At 38.2% G+C, this 18,826-nt stretch overlaps 1 protein-coding gene across 1 annotated transcript; it reads right to left on the reverse strand.

The window, feature by feature from the left end:
* Positions 1–199: 199 nt before the first annotated feature.
* Positions 200–13,741, reverse strand: LOC132619909 (uncharacterized). The gene is made up of 15 exons (XM_060334664.1): positions 13,207–13,741; positions 11,586–11,683; positions 11,191–11,293; positions 10,977–11,053; positions 10,570–10,630; positions 10,367–10,413; positions 10,186–10,278; positions 9,991–10,113; positions 5,450–5,679; positions 4,745–4,861; positions 4,515–4,662; positions 1,462–1,554; positions 1,319–1,387; positions 628–670; positions 200–542 (listed from the first exon to the last, which is right to left on the reverse strand). The coding sequence occupies exons 1-15, from the start codon at positions 13,262–13,264 to the stop codon at positions 442–444; spliced, it is 1,461 nt and encodes a 486-aa protein (XP_060190647.1). The 5' UTR covers positions 13,265–13,741; the 3' UTR covers positions 200–441.
* Between the last annotated feature and the right edge of the window lie 5,085 nt (positions 13,742–18,826).

The raw sequence follows: 18,826 nt of genomic DNA on the forward strand, positions 1-18,826 counted from the left end.
TATTCTTTCATGTATAATAAAATATTAAAGCTTTATTTTTAAAATATTAACATTATTTTAATATGTCGCGTAATATAAGACTTGGCATTCACGTGCAATGCACGTATCGAGATACCAGTAATAATATAAATAGATAGATATATATGCCCTACATGTTAGAAGTCTGAAGTCACAGGAAATCTACATGCAGCCTCGGGAACAGTTGTAGGTATTTAGGACCTCAAGAGAAAACATAACCGAAATGTTAGTTAAGCATGTCTTCTAAATTCAGTATGATAAGAAAACATCCAATTGTTTTCTAACTCAGATGAATCCACAATACAAGAATGCTTGATGCAAGAAGAAGAGGTATTTATTAGGGATTATGAATAAGCTAAACTTTTGTGACAAGAAGGTAGATCCTAGGTGGTATAGAGCTCTTGGAATCAAAACTTTGAATATTTACAGGATAATCTCTTCCTGTACACTTACATTAAGTGTCTTATTTGGAAGGACAATGCTGTTAATCACGACCACTTCATCTTCAACAGTTACGGCCTCACCTGCACCATCAATGATTAAAAGATAAATTACCAAAGAAAGAAGCAAATTTGTTACAAATATAGCAAAAGCCATATAAATAAATACCAAGAATTGTAATCCCGAGTTTTGAATTGTAGTCCCCTTCAGCCTGAATCAGCACCAAATACTCTCAGTTAAGCATATAGATACACCGTGCGTTATGTATTTACTACAGCCATATATCAGAAGAATATAAATTGGTAATTTCTAGGAGATCCACTACTGTTTCTTCATCAGACACAACGGTAGTACGCCAACAGTCGAACTACTTGTAAGAGTTGCCAGCTTAGGCTATATTATAAGAGAAGCCTTCTTCCTAGCAACTCGATAGCACAGATACACAGAGAGCTGAACTAAACGAAGAGAATAGGTGGTTGTGGTATAATACGCTAGTGGAAGGTTGATTATTTTTCTTCTTCTAATAATCGAGAAATCCCCAAGGGTCGGCTGCACCTAACCTACACATCACACGTTGCACTCTTACCATGGAACCCATGGAAGGTTGACCCTATTGAGATAATTATATGCATAAATTATCAACAAAATGATTGGATCGCCAGAAACCATGAGAGAAGTTTCTAACGGTCCAAAAAGTCTTGCATTATGGATTTTGTGGAAGTGACGAAGAGTATAAAAGGACCACCCAGTGGATGCTGGAGAAAAGATTGTTGATAAAAACTAGACAATGATCTTCAGGAATAAGTCGAGTTATGAGTTATTTCAGTGATATAAACTGTTCCCCAATTTTCTGAATTACCTGTACTCGGGACCATTTCCCAATAGATGATTTCCACCCCACTATAGCATGCATGATAACTGCATTTTCCTGGAAGTGAAAAACATCCTGTTATACACCACATTTTTGTTTCACCACATACCCTTATTATTTTTACTTAATACCTTGATTTCTACGTTATCCAAAATGATGCAGCTGACGAGTCTAGCACCAGCAGCCACTCGAACATTCGCAGATATTGAAACATTCGGCCCAATCTGTTTGTCCAGGAAAATGTAATATTTAGAGCTAACAAAAGAAATGCGTAAGCTTCAGCCATCTCAAACCTCCACTCATAAATTAATTAAACTTTTAACAGTTCATTTGAGATAAACCAAGAAGTAGAGCAAGTCAGACCTGCAGTAATGACTAGCTAAGTAATTTAGGGTAGCTCAAACTGATGCCAGCAAAAAAATTAAGTTTCTATTAGAAAGTATTAAGAACAATCAACACGATCCATTATTTGTTCTCTAGGACTCTAGAAATAATAAGGGGTTAAAAGGCTTGTAACCTAGCTACCCCATTAAACTTCCTCTACATAAACCATACTGTTATCTTGGGATTAGTTATCCGTCAGCCCAAACCCATCCCAACGGAAACCCAACCCATTGTCGGATGCGTATTTTCTAGGGCAATTCGCAGAATTGCCCTTCTTTTGGGGTGGTCTTTAAATTTTGCCCCTCATATTTGCGGTCTTTAAATTTTGCCCCTCATATTTGTGGTCTTTAAGTTTTGCCCTTAGTTTAGATACCTGAGGTTCTGGGTTCGAACCCCCGCTCAGGCATAAAATAAAAAAATAATTTCGCAAGGCAGGGCTGGAGGGAGTGTATGCCGGATCCGGCATAAAGTCCTTAAGGAAAAACTAAAGTTATGCCGGAGGGGGCATAACTTTTCCTCAAGGCATAGTTTTAGTTATGCCTTATGGGGCAAAACTTTTCACTATGCCTTATGGGGCAGACTTTTAATTAAGGCATAACCAAAAGTGTGCCTCATATAAGTCCTTAAGGAAAAACTAAAGTTATGCCGGAGGGGGCATAACTTTTCCTCAAGGCATAGTTTTAGTTATGCCTTATGGGGCAAAACTTTTCCATAAGGAACTATGCCTTATGGGGCAGACTTTTAATTAAGGCATAACCAAAAGTATGCCTCATAAGGCAGAATTTTTCCTTAAGGCAAAGTTCCGCCTTATGGGGCATACTTTTAGTTATGCCTAAACTAAAAGTGTGCCCCATAAAATATAACTAAAAGTATGCCTCATAAGGCGGAACTTTTCCTTAAGGCATAATTAAAAGTTTGCGTTGAAAAGTAAAAAAAATAAAATATATGTCTCAAAGCAAAGTCTGCCCCCTCCGGCATAACTTTAGTTTTTCCTTAAGGATTGTATGCCGGATCCGGCATAAAGTCCTTAAGGAAAAATTAAAGTTATGCCGGAGGGGGCATAACTTTTCCTCAAGGCATAGTTTTAGTTATGCCTTATGGGGCAAAACTTTTCCATAAGGAACTATGCCTTATGGGGCAGACTTTTAATTAAGGCATAACCAAAAGTATGCCTTATAAGGCAGAATTTTTTCTTAAGGCAAACTTTTAGTGTTGCCTTAATGAAAAGTTCCACCTTATGGGGCATACTTTTAGTTATATTTTATGGGGCACACTTTTAGTTAAGGCATAACTAAAAATATGCCCCATAAAGAGGAACTTTTCCTTAAGGCATAATTAAAAGTTTGCCTTGAAAAGTAAAAAAAATAAAATATATGTCTCAAAGCAAAGTCTGCCCCCTCCGGCATAACTTTAGTTTTTCCTTAAGGATTGTATGCCGGATCCGGCATACACTCCCCCCAGCCCTGCCTTGCGAAATTATTTTTTTATTTTATGCCTGAGCGGGGGTTCGAACCCAGAACCTCAGGTATCCAAGCGAAAGGCAAAACTTAAAGAACACAAATATGAGGGGCAAAATTTAAAGACCACCCCAAAAGACGGGCAATCCGTGCAAAAAAATGTATTTTCTAAAACCTAAATTAAAACAGAAAAAGTATGACATTAAATTAGTTATTACCTCCTATCCTAAAGCTCCTCAAAAATTGAAGAGAAAAGAAAGCAATAATACCTTTCCTTTTTACATTCTTCCACTTGTGAACCTTTTCTTTTTCCTCTAGCTTGATAAATACGGTAAACTATATTTACCCCTCTTGAATTTGGTAATATTTGAGAAACATCTGAGTACCCAAAACAATTATGCAATTCCTTGAACACTTACATTTTCTTCAAACGCTTTATTCTAGTTTGATGAACCTTTTTTCCAAAATTTTCAACAATGTTATGATTGAAATTTCTCTTTTTTCTTATATGAAAGCTAACAATAAGTGTTCTTTTTTGTTTTTATCAATAACTTCTAATTTTAATTACTTTCATTTAAATGGTAGTTGTCTAAACTAGTTTGCACGCACTTAGATTAATCCATCGGGTACCTAATGCCTTCTACCATCACATATATTGGACAACTCCGCTTACCAAGACTTAGAAGATGTAAAGATTTCACCTAGTGTCTTTGCTTTATTCGGAACCTTGATTTCAGGTTGTCGATCCCAACTCTTCAACCGCTAGGCCATCCCTTGGGGGAACGAAAAATTCAATATATCATTGCATAAGTCTTCAATTTCTCTATGGTAAAAGATCTAGAAGAACTATACATTATTCTTATCACAGAGTTATCAATCAACATATCTATTTTGTAGAGATATATTATAGAATTGCTAACTTAAATCAGGGAAAGATGTAGTAATATCACACTTAAATTTTACTCCCTCCATCCCAATTTATGTGACACCATATGACTAGGCACAATTTTTAAGAAAGACAGAAAGACTTGAAATTTCTGGTCTAAAATAAACGTTAGATATTTATGTGCCTATAAATCATTTCATTAAGGATAAAAGGAGAATTTTAAAATTAATTGTTTCTAATTATAGAAAGGTGACATTCTTTTTGGGACAGACTAAAAAGGAAAGTGTGGCACATAAATTGGGACGGAGGGAGTAACAAATTGTATCTTAGTTCCGCACGTAACATCTCCGATTAGTGCTACTGAATCAACATTCTGAATGCTTTGATCCAGTACTGAACAACAAGAGTAATATTTGAATATAAGGTATAACAACCTTAAGACAGAAGATGGAACTACCTTTGCTGTTGAGTATACTTTAGCTGATGGATGAATGTAAACATCCCCAACAATTGTGGCATTGCTGGTGCCATCTCCACTAGCAAGTAGATGGGGAGTGGTATTCCGGAATTGAGCAAGATACAAAGCAGAACACTTTAAAGACATCCTGAAAAGTTAAATAAAGATATTGTCATGGTGGTCAAACTTTCTGAGCATAAGAAAGGAGGCTGTAACAGTAACAACCATACCCTGGAGTCTTGATCTGTTCCCAGAAGTCCATGGTCTCATATGTGTACAGTTTCTTCTTTCCAGCAAGAGGTGACAAGATGTCTTGATCCAACCTAACAAAATCTTTAGGAAGGGACCTATAGAAAAGAGAAGTGAAACACAATGAATACAAGTAAACTGTCTTTTAACCACATTGATGGATTAATATAGAGAAGAGGTCATTGGGTGCAATCACTGTTGACTCTGTTATATTGCATAATATTATGACAATAGACAATCAAATGTTAATAAATTTGTAAGAAGAAAATTCTGATGATAGTCATGAAAGTGGAGTAACTACTAATGGACTCTGTGCAGCAGTCAAAAATGTGTCCTAAAGAGTAATCATACCAAATGTGGAATTTGTACCCAGTCTCCAAGAATAAGTTAAAACTATCACCATAACACTAGAATAATGCAATGCCAGAACCTTCAAGAAAATATCAGGAAGGGTACAAGGGATCAAGTGCTAGTAAATTCACGAAACAAAAGAACACCTCAAGAAAGCTAATGAAAAACATGTTATGACTGAGAAATAAAAAACATGGTTATGAATTATGACATATGAGAGAGAAATTATATCTCACAAGCAAATAACTTGCACCTTAAATGGGTAAAAGTAGGACACTTAGGTTTGGTATTGAAACTCTTTTCACGACTATTAAGCTTTAAGACTAAAACCATACTGGTATAACTGCTTGAAAGTCAGAAAATCAATTGAGACTTGAATCACCCTGTTGCATGCTGGCTGGAAAAATGATGCAGAGTAGCTGAAATTAAGAAACACCAAGCACAAATCAACAACAACAACAACAACAATAACAACAAGCCCAGTATAATCCCACCATGTGGGGTCTGGGGAGGGTAGATTGTACGCAGACCTAACCCCCACCTTGAAAGGTAGGGCGGCTGTTTCCGAAAGACCCTCGGCTCAAGAGAAGAAAACAAGAAAAAAGGTCAGATAGGGTCAAGCATATCGAAAACAATATGAAAACAAGGAATAACAAAAGCGAGAAAGTCATGGTAGAACAGTCCGGAAAGAAAGGAGCCGTAACTACTATAAATAAATAAGATAACCAAAGTACAACAGCCCCACAAATAAAAGCAGCAATCAAATGCAGAAATCAAATGGCAATAAACAAATGAGCATAACTACAACTACTATGGTGGAAGGATATGCCACCTAGCCTTCTATCCTAATCTGAGTCCTCCACAACCTCCTATCTAAGGTCATGTCCTCGGTGAGCTGAAACTGTGTCATATCCTGTCTAATCACCTCTCACCAATACTTCTTCGGCCTCCCTTTGCCTCTCCTAAAACCGTCCATAGCCAACCTCTCACACCTCCGCACTGGAGCATCTGTGTCTCTCCTTTTCACATGCCCAAACCATCTCAGCCTCGCTTCCCGCATCTTGTCCTCCACCGATGCGACTCCCACCTTGTCTCGGATATCTTCATTTCTAATCCTATCCCTCCTAGTATGCCCACACATCCACCACAGCATTCGCATTTCCGCGACTTTGATCTTCTGAACGTGAAATTTCTTGACTGGCCAACACTCCGCCCCGTACAATAAAGTCGGTCTAACCACCACTTTGTAGAACTCGCCTTTAAGTTTTGGTGGCACTTTCTTATCACACAGCACTCCGGAGGCGAGCCTCCATTTCATCCACCCTGCACCAATACGATGTGAAGCATCGTCATCGATATCCCCATCTCCCTGTATAATAGACCCAAGATATTTGAAACTTCCTTTCTTTTGAATGGCCTGGGTACCAAGCCTCACTTCCTCGTTAGCCTCACGCGGTAGGCCACTGAACCTGCACTCCAAGTATTTTGTCTTGGTCCTACTCAATTTAAATCCTTTAGACTCCAACGTCTGTCTCCAGCCCTCCAGCTTATCGTTAACTCCATTGCGAGTCTCGTCAATCAGGACTATGTCATCCGCGAACAACATACACCAAGACACCTCACCTTGTATTTGTCGCGTCAATTCATCCATCACCACGGCGAATAGAAACGGGCTAAGAGCTGATCCCTGATGCAACCCCATCATAACAGGGAAGTGCTCCGAGTCTCCTCCTACCGTCCTTACCCTGGTCTTAGCTCCATCATACATGTCCTTTATCGCTCTAATGTACACCACATGTACACCTTTAGCCTCCAAGCATCTCCATAGGACCTCTCTTGGCACTTTGTCATAGGCCTTTTCTAGGTCAATGAATACCATGTGCAAGTCCCTCTTCCGCTCCCTATACCGTTCCACCAATCTCCTTACAATATGAATGGCTTCTGTAGTCGAGCGTCCCGGCATGAATCCAAACTGGTTCTCTGAAATAGACACATCTCTCCTTACCCTCATTTCCACCACTCTTTCCCACACTTTCATAGTGTAACTTAGCAGCTTGATACCTCTATAGTTGTTGCAGCTTTGAATGTCTCCCTTGTTCTTATACACAGGAATCATTGTACTCCACTTCCATTCTTTCGGCATCTTCGCTGTCTTGAGAATGACATTAAACAACCCAGTCAACCACTCCAAGCCTACCCTGCCTGCATTCTTCCAAAATTCCCCAGGGATCTCGTCAGGTCCGGTCGCTCTTCCCCTGCGCATCCTACGAACAACTTCTTTAACCTCCTCAACCTTTATACTCCTACAATATCTAAAGTTGCGATGCCTATCCGAGTGCTCCAAGTCTCCCAACACAATGTCTCTGTCCCATCCTTCGTTCAAGAGTTCATGAAAGTATGACTGCCATCTCTATCTAATGCGAGTTTCCTGTACCAACACTTGGCCATTCTCGTCCTTGATGCACTTCACTTGATCCAAGTCGCGTGCCTTCCTCTCTCTCGCCTTGGCAAGCTTAAATAGCTTTTTATCCCCACCTCAGTCCTCTAGTTCTGCATAAAGGCGTTCAAAAGCTGTCGTTTTAGCCACCGAAACTGCCAACTTCGCCTCCTTTCTCGCCATCTTATACTTTTCCTTATTCGCCCGCTTCTCTTCATCATCCTTGCTATCTACCAACTTCACATATGCCTGCTTCTTTGCTTCTACCTTCCCTTGGACTTCTCCATTCCACCACCAATCCCCTCGGTGCCCACCACGGCGGCCTCGTGAGACCCCCAATACCTCTCTAGCTGCTTCCCTAATGCAACTGGCCGTCCTATCCCATATACTGCTCGCATCCCCACAACTATCCCACGCTCCCATAGCCACCAACTTCTCCCCCATCTCTAGGGCACTAGGCAGAGTCAAACTTCCCCACCTAATCCTCGGTCGGTCATCCACGACCCTCTTCTTCTTCTTCTTCTTCTTCTTCTTCCTTCTTATCTCCAAATCCATCACTAATAGCTTATGTTGGGTCGTAAGATTCTCACTCGGTATGACCTGGCAGTCCTTACAGAGGACTTTATCATCTTTTCTAAGAAGCAAAAAGTCTATTTGCGTCGCAGCCACCGAGCTACGGAAGGTTACCAAGTGCTCCTCCTTCTTCGGAAAACTCGAGTTGGCTATGACCAATCCAAAAGCTTTTGCGAAATCCAGGAGTGAGACTCCTCCACCATTCCTGTCCCCGAAGCCAAATCCTCCATGCACCTCGTCATAACCCCTCGAAACAGACCCAATGTGCCCATTGAAATCTCCTCCTATGAATAACTTCTCAGCAGGCGGTATACTTACCACCACTTCGTCCAAGTCCTCCCAAAATCGCCTTTTTACCTCCTCGTCCAAACTCACTTGTGGCGCGTAGGCACTAATAATGTTCAGGGTGAACCCTCCAACGACTAACTTAATCGTCATCATCCTGTCATTGATCCTCCTAACCTCTACCACCTGATCTCTAAGCTCACTATCTACTAAGATCCCTACCCCATTCCTATACCTCGACTTGCCCGAGAACCAAAGTTTGTACCCGTCCACCTCCTTAGCTTTAGGTCCTACCCATTTAGTTTCTTGGACGCAAGCTATATTAATCCTCCTCTTCTTGAGAATCTTAACTAACTCTATGGACTTTCCCGATAAAGTCCCAATATTCCAAGACCCTACTCTCAACCTAGAAGCTCCCTCAACCCCCTTAGCCCCCCCAACCCTAGCCCCCGATCCCAACCGAGAACATGACCTTAGTCTAACATCCCTCACCAAAGCCAGTAAGGCAAATATACGCTAGTGAAAGGTTAATCTAAGATAAATGAAGGATCACTACTAAAGCACAAGTTAGCAATAGTCTATAAGAAGTGAAATAGGTATTTAATTAGGCAGAGCAAACAAAATTTATAAGGCTAAAAGATAGGAAATGGGCTATTGGAGGTACCAACTCCAAGTAAATAAAACCTGTTCACCACCGAAAAATCTCTGTTTGCCACCGGAAATGCTGTTCATTCGCCGGAATCACTGTTCATTCGCCGGAATCACTGTTCACCGCCAGAAACTGCCCGGAAACCTACTGGTGGAGGGTTTCCGGTCGCAGGGTAGAAGAGAGAGGAAAAGAGGAGAAAAAAAAAGGGGGAGAATAGAGGAGAGAGAGAGAGATCTGATCGGCAGTCGTCGATCGCCGGTGGCTGTTTGGGGTGGCTTGGTTGGGGGGTGGGTGGGGTGGGGGTTGGGGGGGAGGGGGGAGCAACTTACCGTTGTGTTGGTGAGGATGAGAGAGAGGAGAGAGAAGGAGCGATTTCTTTGCATCAGAAAATGATGCTTGCAACTTACATTGACAGATTTTCTTTGATAAGATGTAATCTCTAAAATCTTAACAAATGACGAAACTCAAAAACACCAAGCACAAATCAAGAAAAGTTATATCCCAAATCCATTACCCCCAAAAACACAACAACAACAAAATTATCCGATATCATAACCCGGTTAATAGATCGAATTCCTCGAAATAGGTAATAATCAGAACTAGTTGGTAAGAGGACCGTAGTTAAATTGGATTTATTGTAATAAATCCCTATCCATAGTCAGTATGGCATGTGGTCTAGGAGGGTTTAGGATGTGTTGATCCGAGGCTCTTGCATCTACACATAATATCACCAATTCTTCTAAAATATAGTGAAAGATAAAGCACACCTGCTATATACACAAATGTTCATCTATCCTCCTCGGTACCGTAAAGAGTACATGTCCTGGCTAAAACAACTAGCTGCTATTATGTGGTGACAATTAGGGAAGCACAGCTATGAACATGCTTAAATGCATGAAGAAACATTAATGCTAAAGCATTGACAGACCAACAGGATAAGGGAACAATATTGGATAGATTTTACCTCTGTCATTCCTGTGTGTGGAAACGTCTTGTATGGCACTAAATATTTCTGAGGTAAAGACATAAACCCCACAATTTATCAGATCACTTACCTGCATTTCATGAAATGTGTATAAGGAAATAAGGAAATGTAATCAGAAACAGATATTTAATTGTACACGTACAAAGGTCTCAAGTTTCTCTGTGTAATGCAACAATTCTTTAGTAACAGGATCGGCAACCAACTCACCAAACTGGCTGGCTGATTCAGCAGAAACCTGTGTATGCACAAATATGATAAGATGCCGATCTAAGTCAAGAAAATCCCATCCATAAACCAATCAGTCTTCAGCTTTGGCACTTTACCTTGCTAACTAGCAATATACCCATACCACCATATCTTATATGGGCATCTGCAAGCAGAATTGTCAAGTGTATGAGCTGAAGCTGTAGAGAGCATGAGAATTACAAATAATAGTTGTGGAAAAGAAAAGAGATTGACTGCTCTCTTTTTATTTTAGTTTCTAGATGAGAGGGATGGTACAATTGTGAAACTAGTGCAAACCTACCGAACATCTCTGGCAATGGAAAATTGCAGCACACGTTGCAGTTTAGCAGAAAAATGTAAGACTGCCATCAAAGAAACCAAAAAAGAGAAAAAAAAGCTCACCAACTATGAATAGGAAAAGCTAACAGAAATCAGATAACATGATAAACGCATCCATGTACCATGGGAGGTTTGCCAAATATATTGCCTTTTTTACCAAATGTTCGTCAAAATGTACACTGTCTGGTACGCAAAAAGCAAAGACACGATCATAAATAGGATATGTTCGCTGGATAGGAAGAGGGCAGGTGCAGGGTCAGCATTTGATCAGCACATATAACGAGTTGTGTTTTTCTTTTCCTCTGATCAGTTAATTTAAGCACATACAGCGTCTAATTAACAAAGATGCAATAACTTGGAAAGACGTACTGGAAGATCCTCCATGATCTGAGTTCTGAAGTAAGAAATGCCACCTGCAGACCCATGAGGTTTGTCTTCCCTCAGATCTAAAGAATCATTAAAAAAGAGTCATGTTTTGAACCAACAGGTCAGACTCATTCTATAACAAACAGAAAATACAGAGAAAAGAAAATTGGCTCAATAAAATAGCATACTATGAAGTAGAAACCAATGCCCTAGGTTCACCTGACAGGGATATTAAGCTCCCTAGATACTGAAGAGGCATATAAGGCAAATGCCCGCTCCTCGTAAAATCCAACAAGAAAAATTCGTGACAAGTTGGGTATCTGCATAACAGACATTCAATTTTTTCTCATAAACCACTGTACAATAATTCTGAGAACATGGCATAGAAAGGGGACATGAAGCAAATCCAGTAAAATACTCTTTTGGTCTAAGTTACACAGCTCACCTCGAAAACTAATCAAAAATCAAGGGAACGCCATAAAGTCTCAATCTTTTTGAATTCCTTTTTTTTCTTCTATAAGTATACAGAATTCATGAGCTTGCAAGTTCCGAACTAGTTTTTAGTAAACACATAGTTGGTGACTAAGAAAAATAATAAGAAGAGAAACATACCCTTTTACATGCGGAAATCGGGTGGTGAACCATAGGCTGACCAGCTAAAGGGAAGAGCGGCTTCGGTGTATTGAAAGAAAGAGGCCGAAAACGAGTACCTACAATTTTCCGTTAGAATACAGAAGAGAATCTTTTATATGATCAAGTCCGAATCATGTTGCACATGAGCATCCAGTATAAGTGAACTAGATAAAACGGAATCAACATTCCGTGTTATCTTAGTTCACTTATAAAATTTAATAGTATGTAAATGTTTACATTTCTTCAGCATTGACGCGATCTACTGTCAAGTGGCTTTCACTCCTTATTAATAGTTTCTTCTATCTGGTAGTTAATTAAGATGAAAGCCAGCAAGAAGTACATCTTGCTTGGAAAGACCGTTGGCGAAGAAAGGGCTATTAGATGGGCGATTCCCCCCTTCCCATTGAAATAAGGAAAGCAGGATGAAAGCTCTAGGCAGGGGAACAACAGCTGGAAACGGTTGATTCCATTTTATCTAGTTCACTTATAAGATTTAATAGCATGTAAATGTTTTCATTTCCACTGCTTTGACACGATCAATACTACTAAAGATTATGTTTTATCTAGTTCACTAATAAGATTTAAAAGTATGTAAATGTTTTCATTTCCCGTTTTATCTGGTTCACTTATAAGATTTAATAGTATGTAAATGTATTCATTTCCTTTGCATTGACATAATCAATACTACCATGGGAGTGAAATAAGGGATCTAAAGAAGAAGAGAGGCTAGACTAAGTTAGTAACAAGCAAACCGTGTATGTGTATATCTCCAAATTTGATAAATGCATTTCTTGTGAAGTATGTGTGTCGTTGTTCAGCCACATACAGTGAAGGGTGGTCATTCGAACACCCTTCACCGAAGAATTATACTCTGTATATATATATATATATATAAAATAATACTATAAAGTATAATGGCTGCCGAGGGTCTTTCGGAAACAGCCGTCCTACCTTGGTAGGAGACGGTAGGAGTAAGGTCTGCGTACACTCTACCCTCCCCAGACCCCACGTTGTGGGATTTCACTGTATTATTGTTGTTGTTATTGTTGTATAAAGTATAATGGTCAAAAATTAATCTTCACATGTATATATTAAATCTTGAACACTCTGAGCAAAATTTCTGGTTTCGTCATTCCCGTTGTTGATTGGAAGTTGGAAACTGATATTTGAAAGAAATAATTGCTTAAATACAATATTGATTTTGAAATCTGTATATTTAATGGTAACTGCATTGAGTATTTGTCCAACAAATTGTTTATCAATGAGACTTATGATCGTCACGAATTGAATTATAATCAAATCGGTTTGGGTCGCTTAAGAATTTTGATTAAAGCAGACAAAAAAAATCAAAACTTGGAAGAAACTGATAAAGAAAAAGAATGAAGAATAATTGGCCTGGTGTTAATTGGCTTGAGCCTTGGTGCTCCCTTTCAAGGTCTCAAGTTCGATACCCACCGGATGCAAACAATTTCTGAGAGTAATCGGACTGGGATAAAACCCTAAATTAACCGTGGTGCACTTGCGGAAAACTCCTTGCCAAGGGTTGTGCACCCGGATTAGTCTTAATAAAAAAAATGAAGAATACAAAATGGTTACAGACCTTTTGTGGGTCCACCAACCCTGATCACAGCTACCACCTTATCCCCTAAGAATGCCATTTAATGTAATTTTTTTGGTAATTGTACCCTAATCGTTAAACCAAGAAAGTCCTAATCAAAGATTTTGGAACTGATGGACCAGTGGATCTTGGATTTGCTGACAAATGACCTGTAAACTTTCTGCCAAAATAGACACCGTCTTAAATACTTCGATTCTGTCAAATGTTATGAGAGTGAAAAATTCTGGGAGACACTCAACGAACGACGTCGTCATGTGAATACGACAAAGCTAGTGCATGATTTTTTTTTTTTGGGTGGTTGGGGGTGGGTGTGTGTGCTGGTAAAAGGGGAAATTGCAAAAATTAAAGAACGGAAATTAAGATCTATTATAAGTCGGAACGTATTGATTAGATGTCGTTTCTGAGGAGTCTAGAAAAAATGGAAAAAGTTCAAATATGTCATTGAACTATGAGAAATAATCTATTCATGTCACTCGATAATAGTTAGCATAAAAGTGTCATCGTCATGACACATTTGGTTTATTTGTGTCACTAACTACTAACAGAGCCCTATTACTATCAGATTTTGCCAAGTGTCAATGTCTAAACCTTTCATTACTTATCAGCTCCCACTCCTTTCACTCCTTTTTACAAGTGGCATATGTGAGTCATTTCGTTAAGTTCAGTGGCATGTTTGAGTCTTTCTCAATCTCTAATTATACATGACTCTTTTGGGTAACAATACTAACTTATGTTATTTTTCTGTTTTATCATTAATGCATGACATTCAGCCTTTTAGAATCATATTCATATATAAATCTCCATCTTTTCTAATTTTATGTAATAAACTTATAATTTTATGTAACAAACTTATAAGGACAAATTTGTTCCTTATACTAACAACATTATAACTTTATAATGAATCTTATCTTATTCTACGTCATTCAATTTCACGTACTTTATGGCTCATTAAAAATATTTAAGAAACACATAAAATTTGTTTAAGAAAAAAAAGACGGGTTTAAAGTGAGTATACTAATGAGGTGTACATGGGTGTGGAAGTACATATGACTGTGTGAATTAAGAGTATGTATGTCTTTTCATGTTAAATTTGAGTATTATAAGGGTCTGTCAAGAAAGCCACCTGGTAATTGAAATTGGTGTAATTACTAGGGTTGTAATTACACAGCCTAGTAATTACATAGTATAGTAATTATGACGACTTGTTTGTTTGTCATAATGCAATTTCAGTGTAATTACAAGCTTATATTTGACAAATATATGCATTTATAGATTTTATTAAATTAGGTATTTGAGATATATATTATTTGTTGAAAATATATTAATTATAATCATATATCTTTAACTACTACTGTAAATATAATCGACATATATTTTTTGAATTAATAATAATTTTAGTTTAATTAATTATAAAAACTAAAAGTACATATTTTGTAAGAACATCATGGATTGCATGTTTGAAAAAATGATTAATCTTTATAATTATAATGCAATACCAATATCTATATGTTTGACAAAAAAATAATCTATCAATTCCTACTGAAAAATGAATTACATGCAGTGTGAAATAAAACAAGTGAATTGGAACCGAAAATATAACATTGTAACGACCCGTTTGGTCGTTTAGGCCTTTTGAACCTTTTATCCATGTTGACCGTTATGGTTTGCATAGCTTCGTTAGAGCATGGTCGTGCATAGTTTCGTTAGAACATGTTTGACTCGTAGGGATGGGTAGCGCGGTTACCTAGGCAATTCGGATTGGTTTTGAGGGAATTAGAGCCTTAAAGTGAAAAATGTTTAACCAATAGTTGACTTTTGGGTAAACGGACCTTTACTGAAATTGTGTCGATTCTGTGAGGTCCGGAGGGTCGTTTATGACTTGGTGGGGGTGGTTGGTTCGGTTCCCAAGGCAATCGGGAGTGTTTTGAGTCTTTGGTTGGAAACTTGTCTTTGGGGTTTTGGGGATTGACCGGGTCAAAATAACCTCCGTTGGGAATTCGAAGGCCACGGTTGAGTTCGTAGCGTGTTTTTACTTATGTCAGCCTATTCGGGTTGTAGCTGGGAGGTCTAGGATGGATGTCAGGATTTTTGGGTTGAACTTGGTGAAACTAGATTTTTGGGTTGGGCATTTCTCACACCTGCGAGGTTCCTTTACGCAAGCGCGGTACCGTGCATACGAACATGCTCCGCATCGTCAAAGATGTTGTGTCATTAATGAGTTTCGCCTTAGCGGAAGTTATTCCTAACCTAGAGAGTACTGTGGGAGATTCTAAAGAGCTTTTGGGTGAAGAAAACATCTTGGGATAGGTTCCTTTGCTTTATCTTGTGTTTTATTTATGGTTCAAGTTTAGATTTCATTTTAGTTTCATGAATGAGATTGGGGAAGATGGGTTAGGAACCCTAAAATTTCTTTTATGATTTCTTTGCATTCCTAATGAGTTTTATGGGGAGATTTCTTAGATTCTAGTCTTCGAATCATTAAGGAATTAAATATTAAGTTGTATCTCTTCCTAAAGACTAGGGTTTGAACATATGGAATTTGGGGGTTATCCGTATTTGATCAAAATTAAGGCAAACTGGGGACTAATTGGTGTTGATAATGAGTAATTGGACTTATTAAACATCGGATTGACCTTTTCCAACTTATAATTTCCCATCTTACCCTTGTAAAGCCGTAGTCACCTTTTTAGTGTTATTTTGGAGTTTTCTGAAAGTATAGCTCTATATACATATCGTTGGATGTGTAGTCTAATGTAGATTGTTTGATTGTTATACTTTGAGCGTTCGGAGGCACTTCAGAAGGGGAAAGCCTAGGTTTGAGTGTTCGAGGCTCGTGCTCGGCATTGAGGTAGGTTATAGCTTACCTTTGTTAGACCTTAATTAGCGATTCGCATATGTTACGTAGTTTTGACGAGGAAAGCATGATAGGCCTTCAGGCATGGTGTGGAATGGTGATCCAATTAGATTGGTATGACTTTTGATTATGTGGGCTTGTCGCTGTTATTTACGCAGTTATTGACATGTGGTGTACTTGATTACGTGTTTATGGTGTTGTGGGATGTGCTAGATATATTGTAGTATTGGAATTGAATATTTGATACGTTGCCATGATGGTTTGATAATTCATGCAAGTATCGAATTCAATTATGGTGCTTTGTGATCTCCATATCATATTCATTGGCATTGATTGCATTTGATTCATCGTTTTTGCATTCATACATTCATTCATGATGAAATAGTTGTGGAAACAGTTTGATGAGAAAGTTATGGAAATACTTGAATAGGAAATAAAGAGAAATATGGAAGTATATTGATATTGCTATCGATCTGAGGTAAATGCGGACGTATAGTGGCAGAGTCACATCTGGGTTTCGTGCGAAGTGACTAGTACATGGACATCGTGGGTCCCCCATGGGTCATGACTGTTGAGACATCGATATTTCCGTCCTTATCATGTGTGTATGGGTTTGAGTTATTGGTCATTGGATTGCACGACATTCATCTCATTTGTATTGCATTCCTCATTAGTCCATTTTACATTTGATCCATTGGATTTGTTTGTTGTACTCGTGTTGTGGCTTACTTCGAGGAATAATTGAGAACTTGACAGATTTGTGGTGTAGAAGCTTAACCTTAGGCTATGACTTGATTTATGATAGTTGTACTTAGTGGCTATTGTTTATCTATATGTTTGACTTGTTGATTCTGTGCTTTCATATGCTCGAACTAATCTTAGTCAGCCTATGATGCTTATCGGTACGTGTGTATACTGATGCTACTTTTGCTGCACTTTTTCTGAGTGCAGAGTTTGAGGCAGGACCTTCGTCGAGACCCCGCTTCTAGCCTTGAGGCTATTCTGCTGAGATTTCTGAGGGTGAGCTACCTGCTAGTCTGCAGCCCTGGAGTCTATCTTTATTGTCTATCACTCATTCCACTAGACAGTGTTCCTTATGTATTTCAGATGGATGTATTATTCCTAGACGTGATTTGGATAGTTGTTCTTGTACTGTGACTTCATTTCTTGGGAGGTGTATTATGACTTAGTATTTTATGCATATTCAATATTTATGATATGACTTAGACTTATTATTGATTGTTCGTATAATTTATGTTGATTCGTAAATTGATTAAGTAAATGGTTAAGGGGATGGTATGCCCACCAGGGGGTTTATTGTGGGTGCCATCACGACTGTGATTTGGGTCGTGACAAACATAAATTCAAAATAAAAAAAAAATAAAAAAAAGTTAGCATAATACTCTTGGGTAAATTCCGATATAAAATAAAATAAGTTCCAACATAACTTAAGCAAATATAATTCAAAAGGAAAACATAAGTCTATAACTTCATTCAACAACGAAATTCTACTTCAATAATACCACTTGGTATATGCCAAGTTTGTTAATGACTCATTCTTTTTAATATTAGGAGGTGTAGTTTCAAAACGAGAACAATAACATAATTATGCTAAATGAAGAATATAAAGAAAAATAAATAAGAAATAAAAAATAAGAGCAATTACATGGAATCACAAGTAGTAAATGTTGAGAAATAAAAGAAAAGAAATAAAAGATAGATATGTCAAAAGGAAGATATATTTTAAAATAACAATAATTTTCAAAGTAAAAAAATAAAAAAGAAATTAAAGTAATAGAATAAAATATTAATTGAAAAGAGAAAATTAAAATAAAAAACAAAAAGGAATGAACTTAAGAAGTAGCCTTGTAATTACACCACGTAATTACCAACAATTCTCACCTTTTCCCCGAGAATTGAAGAGTGTAATTACCCCTTTCCCCTCCCGGTTACACCAATTACATGTTGACTAGGTATTTACTTGGTTGGACAAACATGCCAAAAATGTGTAATTACACCCAAATCCAATGACATGGTGGCTTTCCAAACATGTTATAAGAGATTGAGAAAAGGCTCAAATATGCCACTGAACTTAACAAAATGGCTCACATATGCACTCATAAAAGGGGGTGAGAGGGTGGGGGCTGGTAAGTAAATAAGAGGTTAGATAATTCCAAGTGGCCAAATCTGGTAATAGTAGAGCTCCGTTAGTGGTTTGTGGCATGAATGAACCAAATCTGTCGTGGCATTTTTATGCCTAACTATTGACGAGTGGCATGGATAGGCCATTTTTGATAGTTCAATGGCATATTTGAGCTTTTTCCAAAGAGAAAATAAAGGCAGGTGATATGTCCCTAAAAAGGAATTCTTCCCTAGCTATTACATTTGAGTGCAATGTCCTTCCATGGTTAGCTAGGTGGTGTGCAACTGAGTTTGCTTCACGGTAGATTTGGTTTACAGGTGAGTGCCCTATTTCTGCTATTAGGAATCAACAATATTTAATTGAGATGAGTTTGATTATCTAAATATATACTTAGGGTGCTTACGAATACCTTTGAGTCTCTCTCCACAATGAGTGGAAACGAGTTCTTAGTATAGGCCAACTCAAGTCCCTTGAGTAATGAAGCTATTTCGACACGATGTGGTGAGTGCATCATAATATAGCTAGCATATCCTTCTTTCCAGTGTCCATTGGAATCCCGTATGACTCCTTCAACACCTCCTGTGGTGCTGCTTTGTTTATATGAG

Source organism: Lycium barbarum, chromosome 11 (assembly GCF_019175385.1).
Source record: "Lycium barbarum isolate Lr01 chromosome 11, ASM1917538v2, whole genome shotgun sequence".
In the NCBI taxonomy this organism is placed as follows: Eukaryota; Viridiplantae; Streptophyta; class Magnoliopsida; order Solanales; family Solanaceae; genus Lycium; species Lycium barbarum.